Raw genomic sequence first — 18,017 nt, forward strand, 5'->3', positions numbered from 1 at the left:
ATTACAACAAATGCAAATGAAACGGGAAACATTGATTCTATTCAAGAACATCTTCAATCAAACACCACTCAATATCAGTTACTTCTAAGTGTCATCTTAAATCCGTCCCTTAATGATCCAGTAATTTGTCAAAACATCTAACAACGCGGATCATCAAAATACAATGAGACTGGTGATGGTGATAAGAACATTAGTAGTGTCTTGGGCGGCATTTCCAGCCCCTTCAAAAAAGCCCTTGTTTAGATTTCCGCCGCTTTTGTTCCTGCCAAAAATAAAAATATAAAATCTAACAGCTACAACAGAGCACAGGTAGCAGTTATTAGTTTACAAGAGTGGCAAAGCGAGGTGTTGAAATAACAGAAATACAAACAGGAACAAGAAGATGCTAAGAAGATACGAGCTGAAGCAAGACTTCAAAAAAAGAAGGAACAGAAAGACATCAAGAAAAAGAAAGCAGAGGAAAAGATGAAGAAAGGGAGAGAATAGAAAAAAAAAGAACAAGACCACGAAATTACAGAAAGAGGAAAGTGTCATCATCTACAGAAGAAGAAGAAGAGCGCCATATAGCTTCGAATTCAGAAAGAGGTGAAGAATTATGAAGAAGTCTGATTACCTACGTATTTTTATTTTTACATTTGCTTAGTTTAGTAAAGAGGCAGTTAGGAAAGTTGCTTTCCTACTTATATTACAAGTAAAATGTTAATAATTTGAAAGTTTAAATCCAGATAATTGCACGAGTTTAAATCTAATTTTTGTTGGTAAAAACCTCTGTGTCGTCTTAAATTCTAATTGATTTTAGTTATTTATTCATTTTTTTTTTTGTGATGAAAATTTTCTAGTTGGGTAGGTACACAATTATTGTTCTGTTAAAATCTAAAGGCTTTTGTACTAGAAATAAAGAACGTTTGCAAATTTTTAAGATGAAAACGGAATTTTGTCTATTACTCATCCTATCTGCTACTCATCCTTTTAGCATGTCTGTTACTGGATGTCATCAGATTTTTCGGTGTCTGTTACCGCGGTTCGGAACTTTCTACGAAATTCAGCAAATAAAACTAGAATTGACTAAATCAGGGGATACAGATACAGTTAAAGCTTAGATGAGATGCTGTTGCATGGGATATTTTTTTTTTTAATCTAACTACATTTAAAGGGCCAGAAAATTGAGTTAACCTGAGAGCGATGTCTTAAGCATGTCTGTTACTAGTGCCGTTACCCTATAATATTTTCTGTGTTAATGAAGAATTATTTTGATTTTCTGCACAACAAATAATAAGTAAACGCAAGGTTTTTCGGTTAACTATGTTTTAAAAACAATGCATTTTTTAAAAGTTACCTTTAGGTCTACTTCAATGCAAATAATAAAACTAAGTCCAAAGGGATGAGCCACTTTCTCTCTCTATGTATAAAGTAAGACAACATAGAACCATTAAAATATTTTTCAACGGACACATTATATGAGACAGTGAGAATCAAAGAGATGAAAATGATTAAAACTACGTTTTGTATAAAACTCGCTCTAAGTTTAGGTGGAGTACACAATTTTAAAGGATTTTCATAAGATTTTTTTTTCTTTGCTCTGTGTGGAAGTGTTTGTTTAAGTATAAAGTGTTTGTAATGATTAATTTTGAAGTAGGTTTTTTTTTTTTTTTTTTTTTTTTTTGCTCTATATTTACTTACGCCCTGTAAATTACCACTATCTAACTTAAACATTATTGCCATTACATAAATTGTGTTATTTTCATTTTATTCAGTTACTAATAATAAGAAACAATTGTCTTGTTCTTAAAATTCGTTAAAAATAGCTCATTATCACTGGCAGAAAATTCTTGAAAATTATGACATATCGTCAGCTCAGAGCAGCAGTAAGATATCTTAGTGTTATTCCTGGGATTAGATGTCTTAGTGTTGCTCTGAGGCGACGATATAATGAGGAAAACAATGCGAAAATTTATGAATTAACTAGCTTCAGCCCCAATCGTAAATCTGGGATATTTTCTGTTTCTAGTTTTTCCTTTGCACCTGTTGGGGTAGGTGCCTCTGTTGTAGGTTTTTCCTTGAAAGAAGCACCTTTCTTCTTCTTCTCTTGTTTTTTGTTTTGCCTTTGTCTTTCGAAATTTCCATGAGCGTCGATATTTTGTTTCCGTTTTTCTGCGTTTTATAAATATGGTGCTGAATAAGATACAGACAAAATACTTTCAATACCATTGTGTTTAGTTAGTCGAAACATAACGTATTTTAAATAACTTCTAATAGTTATTTATTATTCTTTGTTCAAAGTATTTCACGATAACAATAATACAGTACTTATAATTATCAACAATCTCTTACTGTTGTTGATAAAAAATAAAAAAAAATTAAAAAAACCTTCGAAAGCGAAACATGACAAATAAAGAAAGCTTATAACGGACGTTTAGTGCTCGTTTTTATTAAATTAGTTACCAATAAATATGTGGATCTATTTTTGTTATTTCTCTCCTTTAAAGTCTTGATCATAAATCGTTTGCATTGCGTGTTTCATTCAACTGAAATATCAAATATGTGGGGCATTCAAATGAAACGTTGTCAATTGCCTAAAGTAGCCTAAAATAATCGCCAAAACTGTTGGCACATTTATCTTATTGCAACAATAGGCAATCAATTCCATCTTTGAAGAAGCTAGTAGTTGCTATCGGATTCAGGACTGTGTGTGAACCCAGTCACACACTTTGTCGTCCATTGTAACACCCGCCATATCAGGTGTATCATCTGCGAATAGCTTGTTTTAGGAGTCGAAAAACATGAAAGTCACACAGTGAAAGGTCTGCCCGGTGCACGGTGGATGTTCCAGTTCCAGCGTTTCCCACCAAAACTACTGTAATATCGTCTTCACCGTATTGGCCGTATGTGGACGCCTTTGCACAACATGCCTGGGCGTTTCGACTTAATGGCTCGTCTAAGGCTCTGTAAAGTGGCTTGATAACGCTGGGTATTGATGGTGGTTCCTCGTTTTAGGAAATCGACAAGCAGTGGGCCCTTGTGGTCAAAAAAAGGACCTGTATTGTAGTGGACGATAACTCGTGTGACCACCTTCTCTTCGGCATTAACACTGTCACTGTGAAACATGAAACGTTGAGCATGCGTCAGTCTCTCTACCAATATATGGTGTCTCCATACATGGAGTTACGTAGCATCGTCTAACGTCTAATTTGAAGTTAGACGCACTGACCTGGTTTCATTTGAATGAACCTTATATATTTAGAGGCTAATGGATGCATGCCGTGTAAGGTATGCAAGTGCCTTTAAATCCATTTCACCGTCATTTAGAATGAAGTCTTTACTTCGTATTGCTTTTCAACCCCACTTTATGGCATTATCTGTCAAGGACACCATTAAATATTTCTCAAAAATAAATCCGCAAAAAAATTGGCTGTTTCTTTCATCATTCACCAAATTTTTATCACTTGCACCTCTTTGCTTCTCGGGGTACGCCGTATTATGGTTCACTATTATGAGCAATACCACATTGCAACTCCTAATTTCGTGTTTAATACTCATTGATCCATTCTCGAGCTTATATAGTTCTGATTCAGAGAATAACTATCGATATTTTTTTTCGCACTTTAAGAGGTAATTCTACTCAATTTACTTTACTTTTAATTGTATTTATGCTCCCATGCAAGTACAATTAAATAAAAAATTACGCAGCAACATGAAATCTTCACCATAAAATCTGACGATGCGTACACCGTACACTGTAAAAAACATTTCTGGATTTGCATGCTTAAAAAAATGTTAGACAGCTTAAACTTTGATCAGTACTGTAATTTAAAATTCTACAATGTTCCATTCGTATATCTTTTTGTGTAAGTAGTCTTCGATTTTTATGTAGCTTTCTGCAATCCTAAAGATATTTTGCTATTATTCTATTCTTCTCAGAAAAAATATTAACTCATTTCTCAAAACCAAAGATTTCGTTTCTCAAAGCGTCATAAAACTGAAACTATTTACTTTGCTCTTCATCTACATAAAAGAATCTCAGCTTGAGCACAAAATGAGAAAAATTCCTGCTATATAAATACTTTCACTTTCCGAAATTTCTCGGGCACTTATTTTCTTTTTTCATCCGGTGTTCGAAAAATTTAAAGAAAGGTCGCTCTTTTATTTTCTTCTTCTTCTGCAGATTCCATGAGAGAATTAGTGTTACTTAAGTTTTTTCGAACTATTTTGCTCCCAGCATTCCGCAGGTTGAGATAAAATAAAAATGTCCTTACTTTTATTTGATTTTTTTCCCTCGCAGAGCTTTTTTCATTCCTTTTTCGTATCAGGGAATAAATAAGATTTACAAAGAATATTTTAGAAATGAATATTTACACAATATGTACCCACATTCATTTTTTGGCTATTTTTAGAATCATATATTAGACAAAAGTATGAAAGTATTATTTCGATGCAGCATAAAATAAAAATGTTATAAGAATAAAAGCAAGGAACTACAGCGGGAAAAAAATTGAGCTCTTATAAATCACGTAGTATTATTTTAGTTTATACAGGGTGACAAGAAATAACTTGGACACATATAATACGCCTTAACTTTACTGCAAATGAAAATGTTACGATCAAACTTCAAAATACATATGAACACATTATTTCGTCTAATATACAAGGTCCGGCTATTAATTTCCAAGACTGACAACAGAACGAAAAACCACGTAGCATCTCAATTCCTGTTGTCACCTTAATGCGGATTTCCAGCGCGCTTACGGACTGCGGTCGACCTGCGTGTCGATCTTTCTCGACGCTTTCGCACCAATCCTGAAAGTGTTTAAATCATTAAAAAGTTATAATAGGTAACGTTTACTCGCCGTAAACTTGTTTCAACATTTTGTATGTTTCTGCAGCTGTCTTGCCCAATTTGAAGCAAAATTTAATGCTAATTCTTTGCTCCATTTTCACTTTGACGAGAGGAATCTAAGAGTTACGTTTTCATGTGCCTTTCTACGTAAACCACTTACTTTAGAATGACGCCGATTGCAGCGCAAATGCGCAAGAAAACACTCTTCAATATGCAATCATCAGCGCCATATCCGCCTTTTCGTTCTCCTACAGTTACGTCAGTCCTGGAAATTAATAGCCGGACCTTGTATTTACAAGTTTTCAAAGTGGCTACCTTTAAGATTAATACAGAGGTTTAAACGTGTCACAAAATTTTCGACTCTGGACCGTAACTCATTTACTGATATTTCATCCTATGCCTTGCATAAGGATTTCTTTTGGGATGCCAAAGCTTTTTGAGGTTTAGCACACACCCTCGTCTCCACGATGGATAAAATAGAATAATCCATTGGGGTCAAATCTGCGGAATACAGTGGCCATTCTTGAGCTCCAATGAATTCTGAAAACGTGTCTTGCACCAGTATTGAGTGCCTTTAACTCTGTGTGCAGGTCTGGAATCCTGTTGGAAGTTCCATCTTTTATTTCCAAAGAACTTTTGCGACCAAAGTAAGACTACATCTTCCAAAATTCGTTTGCGATATGTTTCCTGACTAATATTATCCCATGATCAACAAAACAAGTGATATTTTAATACTAGCACATATCTCACCCCGAACCATTAAATTGGGGTTGTTGACGCAGTTAAACAGCGCAAGAAGCTCCTGGAGACAAGGTTGTGTGCCAAACTTCGGCACCCCTAACTTCGGCACCCCTAAAGAAATCCTTATGCAAGGGATGGGCTAAAATATCAGTAAGCGAGTTGCGGGCCACAGCTGAAAATTTTCTGACACGTTTAAAACTCTGTATTAACCCTAAAGGTCGGTTACCCCCCACTTTGAAAATTTGTAAATATATTAGCCGGAATTAGGTATTTATATTTATTTTGAAGTTTGGTCGTAATATTTTCATTAGCAATAAAGTTATAGTGTATTATGTGTGTCTAAATTATTTCTTTTGTCAGCCTGTAACTAAGAAATTGTACGTAACATCTCATAAAGTAAAATGCAATTGAAAAAAATGCAAAGTTATTGGAATGTATTAGATGAAACTATACGGAAAAAAAGGAAAATGTGATCATGAATTTTTACCTTCAGATATATTTACAATTAAAGTCAATACTTAGATCAATATTGTTCTCTTATTCCCAACCTGCGGTCACGGGCCACATCCGGTCCGTAAAGCTAATCCACGTCGTCCTCTGCTTTGTCCAATGCTAAAATTTGAAAAGCACTTTTTGTGAAAATGTTACAAATTTGGAGCCAAATATTCAGTAATTCGTTTTTGAAAACGCCTGCATTTGAAAAAATGGGCAACAAAGTAATGATAACAACATTATTGGCTTGTTTTATTTCCTTTTTCATCTTTTCCTATGTTATTCAGAAAATAATAAAATATTTTGAAATTGGTATACGTATTCTGTACCGAGGGAATGTTTTGAGTCTGAGGTGCGGCCCAGCAGCAGATAAGCGTTGAACACCACTACATGCTAAACGCGCAATTTCTGAAACATAATAATTATCGCTCAATCTTAATTTTTTTATGAGGATCAAATATCTTTTATTTATAATTTATCAAAATGTTAATATAATATTTATAATATAATCGATATTACATAATATATAATGTTTTTTAGAGAACTAACATGATGAAACTTTGGCTGTACGTATATATTCATTGTTACTGCGATACAACAAACAAGCTATTTCAAACTATTTGCACCTTACAAATTATTTTCATCTATTAGGCGTTCCATCGTAAAGAGTGGGACAATCAGACTCGATAATATAACCAACATGTTGCTACACTGCCGATGCCGTAGGAAGTTAAAGAGAAGTGCAAAAAATGAATTTTTGAGATATTTGAAGAAATACGCTTTGGATTCCATAGTAAAAATAGGGAATCGTTGGGATTTGATGTTAGTCTCATACTTTGTGTTAAGCAGAAACCAAATGAGCAAGCTTGTACAGTGAAACAAAAGTACAATTGATGATAAAAATGCGAAATAATAATAATAAATTAATTAATTAAAATGAAATATTTGCAGCTACTGCTTTTTACCTACTAACGGCAGTATAGATCTTCTCAATGGTTCCTAAACGGTGCTTTGCGAACCCCTGGGAGTTCGCAAAAAAAAAATTGTAATGGCGGATTTTTAACATGCCTGTTTCTGATGAAGTTTCATGCTCAAGCAGCTTCAAGCAAATTTTGCTGCTTTTTCATTCATTTGTCTCTCGCACATTCGATACTCTTAGCTTGAAAATATTTGCATACTTCCTGATATTTTAAATTTAAATAATTTATTCTATCATTGCAAAGTGAAAGTTTTAGAGTTTCCATTGACAAAGGTGATAGCCCTGAAGCTATGTTGAAAAAGCTATTCTTATGAATACAATGTCCTCAGATGAAAGACTTTGAAAGCGTTCGTTTCCTCAAAAGCTTTTGATTGGAAACTTGATGAAAACATTACATGGAGCATATACGGCAGTCTAAAATATTTTGATGTTTAGTTTCTTTACCATTTAAATCTGACGAAGAGCTATCGCTCTTCTCTTGTGTTGAGTCAAAATTGCATAGAAATGTGATCGCGCTGTTGTTTGTTGCTATAATTTTCACACTACGTAGACTACAATTTACTTCGAGCTTTATTCTCGAAAAAAGAAAAGAATGGCTAGCAACCCAAAAATCCCACAGGAAGTATGAAAAATGTATTCCTATAGAAAATTTTCGTGGATGAAAGTTTGGCGCTGTGAGGTTTACGCAGTAAAAAAAAAAAATCAACGGAATTTAACCGTGCAACTTAATTTGCGCGATATGTAAATTTGGAATTTCTGAAATTTGTAAAGAAAATTTCTTTTGTAGTGAGTTATTTGTTTTGATAAAACATTTGTTGACTTGTTTGTATATTTGTTTCGATAAAAATTACCCTTTACGTACAAATTAGAGTAAATGCGCATATTGAAAATAGATGCTTCTATTATTTTTCAATATACGCAGTTTACTCCTCACTTATAGCATAATTTCAAGAAAATTCTTTAGCAAATCAAACGATTAATGTAACAGTAAATCTTTATTAAACAGTTAGGCTCGTAGTCCTTTTCAAGAAGACCTTAACCAAAATCTTTCTCATTTTACTGTAAGAAAAATGTTCATTTAGTTAATCTGAGAGTTCCCTGAAAGGTATTTTAAAGGTCATTCTTTAATTGACTTCTGATTTAGTGATAATAGAGATAAATGTACCTGAGGGTCGGAAAATTTTCAGCCAAACTTTTTTTGAGCCTCTTTGTTCCACAAATATCCCATTTTCATATTTTTTTTCAATGTTGATTGAAGCTCAACACAGAATAATCACTGTGTGTGTTTTTTTTTTCTGATGAATTTGTTTTTCATTCATTTTTTAGCGATCATTTTAGTTCGTAGCAATATTTGTAATTCTATATTTTACAATTATGTTTTTGTTTTGGTTCTAAACTATGCAGCAGCATCTAGCAAAAACAAAAATCTCACAAATTGTATTGTCCATGTGTAGTTGTGTGCGCGCGTTTTTTTTTTTTTTTTTTTTTTTTTTGCTCGTTACTTATTACCTAGTACCCCTAGTTCGCCAACTTCTTTCGGAGTTAGGAAGGGGTTCACAAGGGGGAAAAGGTTGGGAACCGCTGATTTTAAATAGATTTTTATTAAACAGAAACATGCACATTTTTTAATCCTTAAATAATTTCCTTCTTGAATTAATTAATATTTTTGCTCTATTAATATAGGAATGAAAAAAAAAAGTTTTAAAGCTAAGGGTTCAATGCAAAGCATATCTCATTTGTGGAGAAATAATAATGTAAAGTGATGTCATGAGCAACAAGATTTTGAAATACATAACAACGTTTAAGTGCACGAAATTTTCGTCCACGTGTTTTGACGTTAGAAGGAACGCATTTTCAAAGCAAAAGATGTGAGCTCATGGATTAAAAAAAAAAAAAAAAAAAAAAAAAACATGCAACAAAAGACTTGAAAGAAAAAACGAAATCTTACTTTTTATTTGATCCCCATGTCCCCCCATTCATGTTTAGGGAAATCACAAGCATAAAAAAAATTGAACACATAAAGTTTGACAGTATGACCAAGATTCATCGAGGTTTCTAATACTCAAAATTTTAAGGGACCATACAAAAAGGAGATTGGAGCAAACATATCGTCTTACTAGAAGAAGAAAATTTACGACAGTTGTTGAAGCAAAAAAAAAAAACAGTTCATTCCTATATGTGTTATTGCCGATGGGAGGAAAAGGAAAAATTATCCTATGATACATAAACACATACTACAACTGCTTCTACAATTGGAGGGAGAAAAATCAAACATAGTAAGCTACTTAATGGCCTCTAAAAACTACGAATGTAACGTGGTATAAGTCACAAAATGGGTATCCTCATATCTCGGTAAATATTAGTCGCACTGATGTCTTTTTTTTTTTTTTTTTTTTTGTGTTTTTTTATTATACTCTTGATTTCTCCAAATTTTAATGGGGGGGGGGGCAGAGGGACTATATGAAAACTTAGATTTGTTATTTTTATAACGAACTGTTTTTTCCAACACTTTTGCAGTTGGGTGTGTGTATCTGGAATTAACGGTACTAGAGAGAGATAGAGGTAATAGAGCAGAATTTGTGCAGGTCAAGTCGGAGACGTTGAAAACAAACCGTCAGTATTGTTTATTTATTTTTTTTAAATTTTTATATTAACATTTTCTTTACCAAAGAATACTTCTATGCCTTAATCTCATGAAGCTGTTTTTTTTTTTTTTTAGAAACATAGTAATAAATTAGTTTAAAGCTAGTGAACGATAAGGGTTGATTTTAAACCTGCCTCTAGGGATACGAAGCAAAATTCGAACCTACAAATGTACCTGAATAAATTTCAAAGAAATAGCTTTTTCAAAATTTTTAATTATACATAAGTGCATGCAATAAAATATTTTCTAAGCAAGTTTTATATTAAAAAATAAAACGTACCCTTTTGTATGTTTTTTTTTAATTTTTGTGTGTTTTCAACAGATGACCGTGTTTTACCAGTTAATGAGAGACAAAGGGTCTTTTCAAATGGAACATTGGTGGTATGGGGCATGCAGCCAAGCATTGATGATGGAATATATAGCTGTGAAGTCAGATCGGGGCAAGGACTAATGCCCGTGTCCCGTTCATTTCGAGTCATTACTCGAAGTAAGTCAAAACACGTTTTTTTCTTCTTTTTTTAAGTAATTCTCCCTTTGAGACTCAGGAATCTGGAGGTAATTTGTAAAAGTTTACATTGTAGGTATTCCATCGTTGCCCCCAGATTTTTGTAAACTGACTTAATGACCAACAGGTGGCGTGTTTCAGTCAGTATTCCTAATAAATTATTTTCAAATAAAAAAAGAACCGACTTCAGAAAACAAAGTGGAACTAAAAAGTAAAAAATAATTGATCATACTTACATATGCTTTCCTACCCAACCGTATAAATGAAATTTATTTCACAATTCCAGTACAAAAATCAACTAAACTAAACACCCAATTATAAAATAAACACTGATTTTATTTACTGTATCATGAATTATTCTAATACCTAAATAATTATATACGATGTCTCAATTTTTAATAATCATTAGAATTCGGGGCTTAATAACGTAACTGAGTAGGTTTAGTTTTAAAGACTAATTTCGCGATTTGTTAAATTAGTGTTCAACTCAAGATTCGGTGGGTTGTCAGTTACGGTAGTTTATAGTTGTTTTGATCAATTAATTTTTAGCACAGTGATTTCTTATTTTATGCCTTGCCGTTATAAAGTCATTTAACTTAAAATATTTTTATCTATCGTGAGTTAGTCATGACATTATTAATTATATCACTGCCATTAATATTCTGTTACATCGTAAACATATTTTCCACAAACACTGATATTTTCTGAAGAAAATGATTTTAAAAATGACAGATATGTTTACATATATCCTTTATTCACATGCGAAACAATTCGCGTTTTCTTGACATAATTCTTTTAATAATTTTTAGTCGCGGCCTACTGAGTCTTTCATATTTCCGACAAGTACTTATATTTCACACATACAGTTGGCTCTCTGTTTAACGACTTTCAAGGGATCACAAAAAATCGTCCTTGAGTAGAAAGCATCCTTAAATAGAATGCTTTTAACACTGTAATGAACCATCTGGGACCGTGAAAAGTCGTCGATAAATAGAGCGTCGTTAAAGAGAGAGTATTTACTTCCAACAGTTAAGAGCGGATCAGTAAACACACCACTTATTATTCTACTTCTATACGTTGGCAGATTCAAAGATTTGGGGTACCGTAACAATGCATTTCTGATAGCTCCTTTGTACAACCTTAAAAAAAAAATTGTATGTGTAGTATTGGGTCTGTTTTGGGGCCTTAATGTTGGAGAAGCCCCTCATAAGCAAGACATTTGCGGTATGGTATATCCGCTTTTGCCTCTGCAACACAGTTCAGCTACTCCAGTTCCGATTGACTACAGAAAATGAATATCTTACTTTCCAAGCTTAACTTTTGGCAGTAAGTAGGGAAGACCGGAGCACGTTTACGCGGATTTTTTTCAAAGAATTTTCTAAATTTTATGTTGTAACTTAGGAAATTTTAAACATTTGGGTTTTATGAAGCAGTTAATGGAGTCAAAATTGATATATTCAGTTGTTGCTCAGCTTGTGTTATTAACCGTTAAAAAAATTATTTTTGAGTTCAAGTCGATTGCGTAAACGTGCCCCGGATACGGGGCACGTTTAGGAATATTTATTTTGACACCTAACGTGGTTCTGTTAGTGTTTTAAACACAATATCTTGCCATTGCTAAAATAAAGCAAATTTATTACAGATTGAATAGTGTATAAAAATGAAGCTGAAGGGGCATGAAGACAGCACTAATGATTGTAAGATATAAGATACGAATGTGTAACTTAATTAAAAAATAAATGGGAATTTTCAAACTTAGATTGCTGGAAAATACTAAAAATGTTTGAGAGAGTTTGGAGCGAAAAAAGTGTCAGGAGCACTTTTAAGTAAGATACAGTAAGAACTATCGTAAAGGTGCTCCGACGTACAACGCGTAAACTTGCCCCGTCACCAAGTTTAGATTTATTTTTAACGTACAAAAAAAATAATAATAACATTCAGTTCATACATATACAATTCTGAGAAAAAAATAAAGTTCTGCTATTTTTCATATATTTGTTTTTTCTTTACCAAGTATTATTTATTCACAATACGCTTCAATACGTTCAGCACAAAATTTACTCAACTTGGTAGAAAACAGATTATTCTTCCTGCAAGCTGGGCCGAAGCTCGACTAATGCTCAAAAACTTGTGAGAATATTTACTAGGGAGTAGCATCAATCTGTTATGACTGTTGGCTCTCTATTTATAATTCGTTTTGAAAAAAGGGCACTGCGCAAACGTGCCCCATGCGTAAACCTGCCCCGGTCTACCCTATATTAATAAAACACTTTAACAACTTCATAATTTATTGCAGCAAAGCCTACGATAGCCAAATTTTCCTTTCAAGACAACTTGCACGAGGGAATGAGAACTGCAGTCACTTGCATTGTTGTCGCTGGAGATGGACCACTGTCGACTCGTTGGTTAAAAGATGGTCTACCTATAGACGAACAATCGTTGGATGTTAAAATAATTCCAGCTGAAGAGGGATTTGTTACTACCGTCACCATCAAAACTCTTACTCACAAGCATAACGGGAACTATACTTGTCTGGCAAGAAATGAAGTTGCAACTGGATCCTACAGCGCTGTTCTGACAGTTAAAGGTAATGTTCAAAGTATTAAGGATAATGGCAAGTTACATATCGACACCTGGGAGATATTGACACTTTGAATAGTTTTCTTTAAAAAGAAAGTCCGCACTCTATACTTTGGGCTACTTGGTACTACTTGCCAAGTATACTTTGGGCTACTTGGGCAACTTGGTAGTGTCGTAATGCTTTGGTTATGATTTATGTAGCCTCGCTTCACAATGCTACCAGATTAGGCTTAAATTAACTACATGTATAATATTGCGAATAAAAACCAGTTTTGGAGTAAGTTAAGGAGTGGTTAGTTAAAACTCGTAAAATACATATACCCCCCTAGTTAAGAAAGAAGGGAAAGAATTTGGTTTTTAAGTTTTCTTATTGAATTTTATGACTGATAACGTTATTAAAAATAATTAAATTTCCGCATTGTGATTTCATGGTAACTGAAGAAATATTTCCCTGAAAAATTAAAGATTAAGAGGAAAATATTTGCTGCTTATTCATCATTTCCCTATAAGGCATTGAAATGTCGCAAAATTACAATCTTAAAAATAAAATCTTGTAAACAAAATAGAGAAATAAATAAATCAGATAAAATTTTGAAGCAAACATTCTAGAACACTTGCACGAACATGTTTCGCATTTACTGTAAGTCAAAAATGCATTTTATGTGTCATCAACTTTCATTCCACTCTTTTTTCACAACTAAATTCCTAAGTATAAAGACCTATGACCTCACATATTGATATATAATTTTTCCTTTTCATGAAAATGCTCCTTGACATGTGTTTCAAGGAGTTTTTTTTTTTTTTTTTTTTTGTTTGTTTGTTTGGGAAGTGAAACATTATGAAACAGTGAATACCGTTAATTTTATAAAAAACTTTCTAAAGATTAGATAGAATATAGTCAGGAAAGAAAATATGAGTGCTATTTTCATTTTTTGTTACCTTTAGAACACTTGACATTTTAAATTGTGAATAAAATAAAAAAAAATTAAATGCAATTTTTTTAAAAATTTTATATTGTTTTAAAATACAAAGCGCAAAAAATCGCTTGATTACATTTTTGAGGCGATTTTTTAATTTTCATTGAGTGAAATATGTTTGCAGGGGAGTTAAAAATATATGTGTCTGGAACTGACTGTTTTGTCATTATTTATTCAATAAAATCTTTCTTTTTTTTCGCATTAATTTGAAAGATATCAATTTCATAAATGTATTTAAAATCATTTCTAACAGAGAGTTATTCCTTAAAGCAAAACCTTTTAACTAAGTACCTTCAGTATTATTCTAAGAAATATTTTAGGAAGTACCGACTAAAAATATGAGTATCATCAAACATTTTGATGCATAGGAGAAGTACAAAAGAATTTCATCCATTAGTTCCTCCTCGTTGGATATTGGAGCCAAGTGACACATTTGCTGTGGTTGGCAGAACTGTTGTGATTGATTGTCAAGCAGCTGGAGTTCCACAACCTCATGTTAGATGGAAAGTTGCAACAGGTATATTTTCTATCAACTTTAAGATGACAGTCTTGTATGAATCAATTACAGTAGAATCCATTCCATAAATTCAGGTCATTGCTTTTAAATCCTTATTTTGATGGTTCAAAAATGGCCTTGAAGTAGCAATGCAAATTATATCAGTTTGCTATTGATATAATTTGCTTCTCCGAAGACATTCATTTAATTTTTTATATATTGCTTTATTTAAAACTTAATAAATATTTAGTTTAAAATATGCTTACAAAATACATCCATTAGGGAAAAGGATCAGCTGTAATTTAGATCAAGTAAATAAGAAAAAAACGAATCTTTAATTGAGGCAGTGAGAAGCAAAGGGATGCAAGTGGACATTTTCAAATTTTGGGTAAAACGCGTTTAAAAATTAGCTCCTAGATAGACTTTCATTATTTTTTTTTCTCAAACCTACTATACAGCAGCAATTTAAAATTTACTGTTACCGAAATTTAAGAATCATTATTTTGACGGGAAATTTTGCAGTATTTTTGTTTTCTATTATTCAAGCCTAATTGCTAAACACACGTCATTTGACTTAACTTTTATTTTCGAGGTAGACCGGTGAATATTTATTAATAACGAGTACTTTCCAAGCGCGATAAAAATAAAATCAATTTCAATTCGTAAAATTAGCAGAAATTAATTTAAATTCTGTGAAACTTTCTTCTGTTTCTAAAAATCAGTTGCGAAAGAACCGCTCTCGCTGATTTTAAAATCAGTAGCATCTTTTATGCATGTAATATTTTTAGTATTTAAAATTTTGTACCTGTATTTTGTTAAACTATGTGTTTAACGTAAATTCATCATTGAAGCTGGATAATAAGATAAAAATAGCTCTAGGCTTTGCTCTCCAGACCAAAACTGGCATATTTTGTAAACGCTGATTGCTTCTGAATGCTTCAAACTAACATTTTTTTCGCGTTCACATGGGTTCTTTTACTTTATGAGGGGGCCCAAAAGAAACCGAACTGATGGTGCAATGCCAATCCCAGATGTAGTAGAGTGTTCTCCAGCTGGATGGCTCAAGTAGTGACCTTCACAAACCAGCTGTGCAAGTGGTACCGGTTGGTAACGTCAAATGCTTCAACAAGCTTTCAAGAACGATGCCATGATCCGTACACAAGTTTTCGAGTAGTTTGAGCGCTTGAAACGTGGTTGCATGAATGTTAAATACCATATTCGCTCTTAGTGCCCTTCAACATCTGGACATGATGAAAACGTTGATAAAATCCGACAAAAATCAACGAGAGTCGTCGTTTTACGATTGACGAAATTGAAACAAGAGTGAGTTGGAGCTCTCGCGGGCGATCGGAAGAATGGTTCCTTCACCATGATAACGCTCCTGTAAAAAGGGTGCTCTTCACTGAGAGTCTGAAAGATTCGGATCTAATGTTAACCTACGGGGAAAGTTGGAGCTTGTTTTACAAATTCCTGTGAAGTTTTCAGATCATTTTTTTTTCTGAGTATTTTTCAAGACTATGTCTGTGTCTTTTAGTTTTTACTTTTTTGATGTGTCCATTCTCCGATTTTTTAAAATTCGAGAAAAAATGAATTTCTTCGAAAACGAGGTACTGTTGGACATTTTGCTCTGTAAAACATCTGCAACTCGTGCTATCGAAATTTTAAGAACGCCCTGACATGCAAAATATTTCCAGCTCTCTTTTGAGATCTTGTTTGAATTAATGCGACCATTTTTTAAACAAATATCGGGTTCTAACTATTGAAAAAAAATTCAAAATACGTTCACTTTTTGCATTCGCCCCGCCTCCTATAAGTTAACTCCCCTTTTTGAGGGGTAAACACTAATGGGGTGTAAGATTTATTACCCTCTCATTAGTCCCCCTCAATGACCTTCGCTGGACGTCCTTTCTTCTTTCCTCTTTTCCTAAGGCTTTCTTGAAGAATCAAGTGCTTTTGAAAGTGAATCCATGTAGATGCGTGGTATTAGCTGTTAAATTAGCAACATCTGCTCTTTTTCAAATTAGTGTGAAAAGAAACAGGTTTGAAAGGGATATTTCTAAGTCAAATTGTTTATTAACAATATAATGAACATTGTTACAATGCTTTCGAATGCGAAAAGTTGTCATTTTTCCCTTCCAGTAGAAAAATATTTTTATATATAGATTAAATCGTATTCCAGATACTAGGTATTTTGCATCGTTTTACATGTGTTTTATGTTACTACAAATGTACACACATAAAGTGCTTTCCACAGCTCAACAAACATTTTTGAAAATAATTTGTGTCTTTAAGAGCCAGACTCATCAAATTTCTTTAGAAGGTAGATACACATTGAACATGTAATTCATAATATACAGTAAAATCCATCGAATTTCAGAATCGGGACTGGAAATTTATTTGGTTGAAACAAGTATTTCGTTGCATTAGTATACGTTGTAATAGGATTTTACTGTATTTCTCTTTAGAAAACTTCCCAAGGAGGAAAACGATGCATAATTTGACCCCAAATAGAATCGTGAAACGTTTCTTATGGGGTCGCAATATTACTCCTTCTTTTAAGACATGTACGATATTATACAGTTTTTAAAACATTACGTGATAAACAAAATAGCATAATTTTTATTTTCCAGCGCAGCAATGCGAATCGTGGTTACTTTTATTTTTATTAAAGACTATTTCCTAGCTTACATTTTGTGTCATAATTCCTGCGTTTTACCTCAAGTTTTTATTTATTGGCAGAAAATTTGGAAAAAAAAAGTTAAAATGCTTATTTTAAATTAGCTGTTTTGGGTATAGCTTAAATATATCGATATTGTGATTAACTGCAGGTTTTGAGTGTTTCAATCAAGAAACCATGTACTTGTGTTATTCCATACTTTTTAGAGCGAATCAAGCTTTACAATTAAAAAACATGTTTTATATTTTTTGAAGTACGTTGCTTAAATATTATTTCTCCAACCGCGCTATCATTTTTGGAAAACAACTAAAATTCAGGACAATATTTATTCTTCCAGAAAAAAAATAAGTTTTTTTTTTTTTTTTTTTTTGAGCAGTTGCGAATGCTTATTATCCTTACTTGAACAAAGCTGATGTTGCTATGATTTTTCAGATTGTCATGATGACAAGAATTACTTTAGCTCGTTGTTTCAATATTTACAAAGAAGTCAAATTTTCGTCACCATGGTTACTAATCGTTTGTGTTCATTCAAGATTTAACTTAAGTAGATTTTACTTTTAAAAGGGGGGAGGGTGTAAATTTACATTTCAGAAAAAAAACATCAATGTGGATGAAATTAAAAAGAAAGATTTCATCCAAATACAAAATTTCCAGATTACTAATACCGACATTTAAGATTGACAAGAAAACAAAAATTCAGAAGGCTTTCTGATGTCTTCAAAAAGTTTTTCACAATAGAAATAGTTTTTTTTTTATTTATCTTTATAAGAATTTGGAAGCTGTATTTTTGGAGGATAAAAATACTTTTTAAAAACATTTATTCAATTGCGAAAAACATTCCGTATACCAACATACTCATTAAATACATAGAAAATCATGAAAAATATATTAGTAATTTAATATGATTCGGTTAATGTAAAAAGCACACCGTCGTAGAATTACTAAGCGTTGTATGTATTAGTTTTATTGACGTTTTAAGCCTTATGTTGCTGACAAATCTAACAAAGATGTGAACAATATAGAATGGGGGTTACAAGTTTTCACTGCTTTCTCAGAAGCTAGATCAGCATTTTAATACAATGTAGAAAACAA

At 32.7% G+C, this 18,017-nt stretch overlaps 1 protein-coding gene across 1 annotated transcript in view; it reads left to right on the forward strand.

The window, feature by feature from the left end:
• The window catches only part of LOC129222177 (cell adhesion molecule DSCAM-like), a 102,132-nt gene that overhangs the window by 31,876 nt on the left and 52,239 nt on the right, over positions 1 to 18,017 (forward strand). The window contains exons 6-8 of the mRNA XM_054856642.1: positions 10,013 to 10,177; positions 12,492 to 12,782; positions 14,150 to 14,269. Of these exons, the coding sequence (XP_054712617.1) occupies positions 10,013 to 10,177; positions 12,492 to 12,782; positions 14,150 to 14,269 (576 nt within the window). The remainder of the gene's footprint in view (positions 1 to 10,012; positions 10,178 to 12,491; positions 12,783 to 14,149; positions 14,270 to 18,017) is intronic.

Source organism: Uloborus diversus, chromosome 5 (genome assembly GCF_026930045.1).
Source record: "Uloborus diversus isolate 005 chromosome 5, Udiv.v.3.1, whole genome shotgun sequence".
Taxonomy (NCBI): Eukaryota; Metazoa; Arthropoda; class Arachnida; order Araneae; family Uloboridae; genus Uloborus; species Uloborus diversus.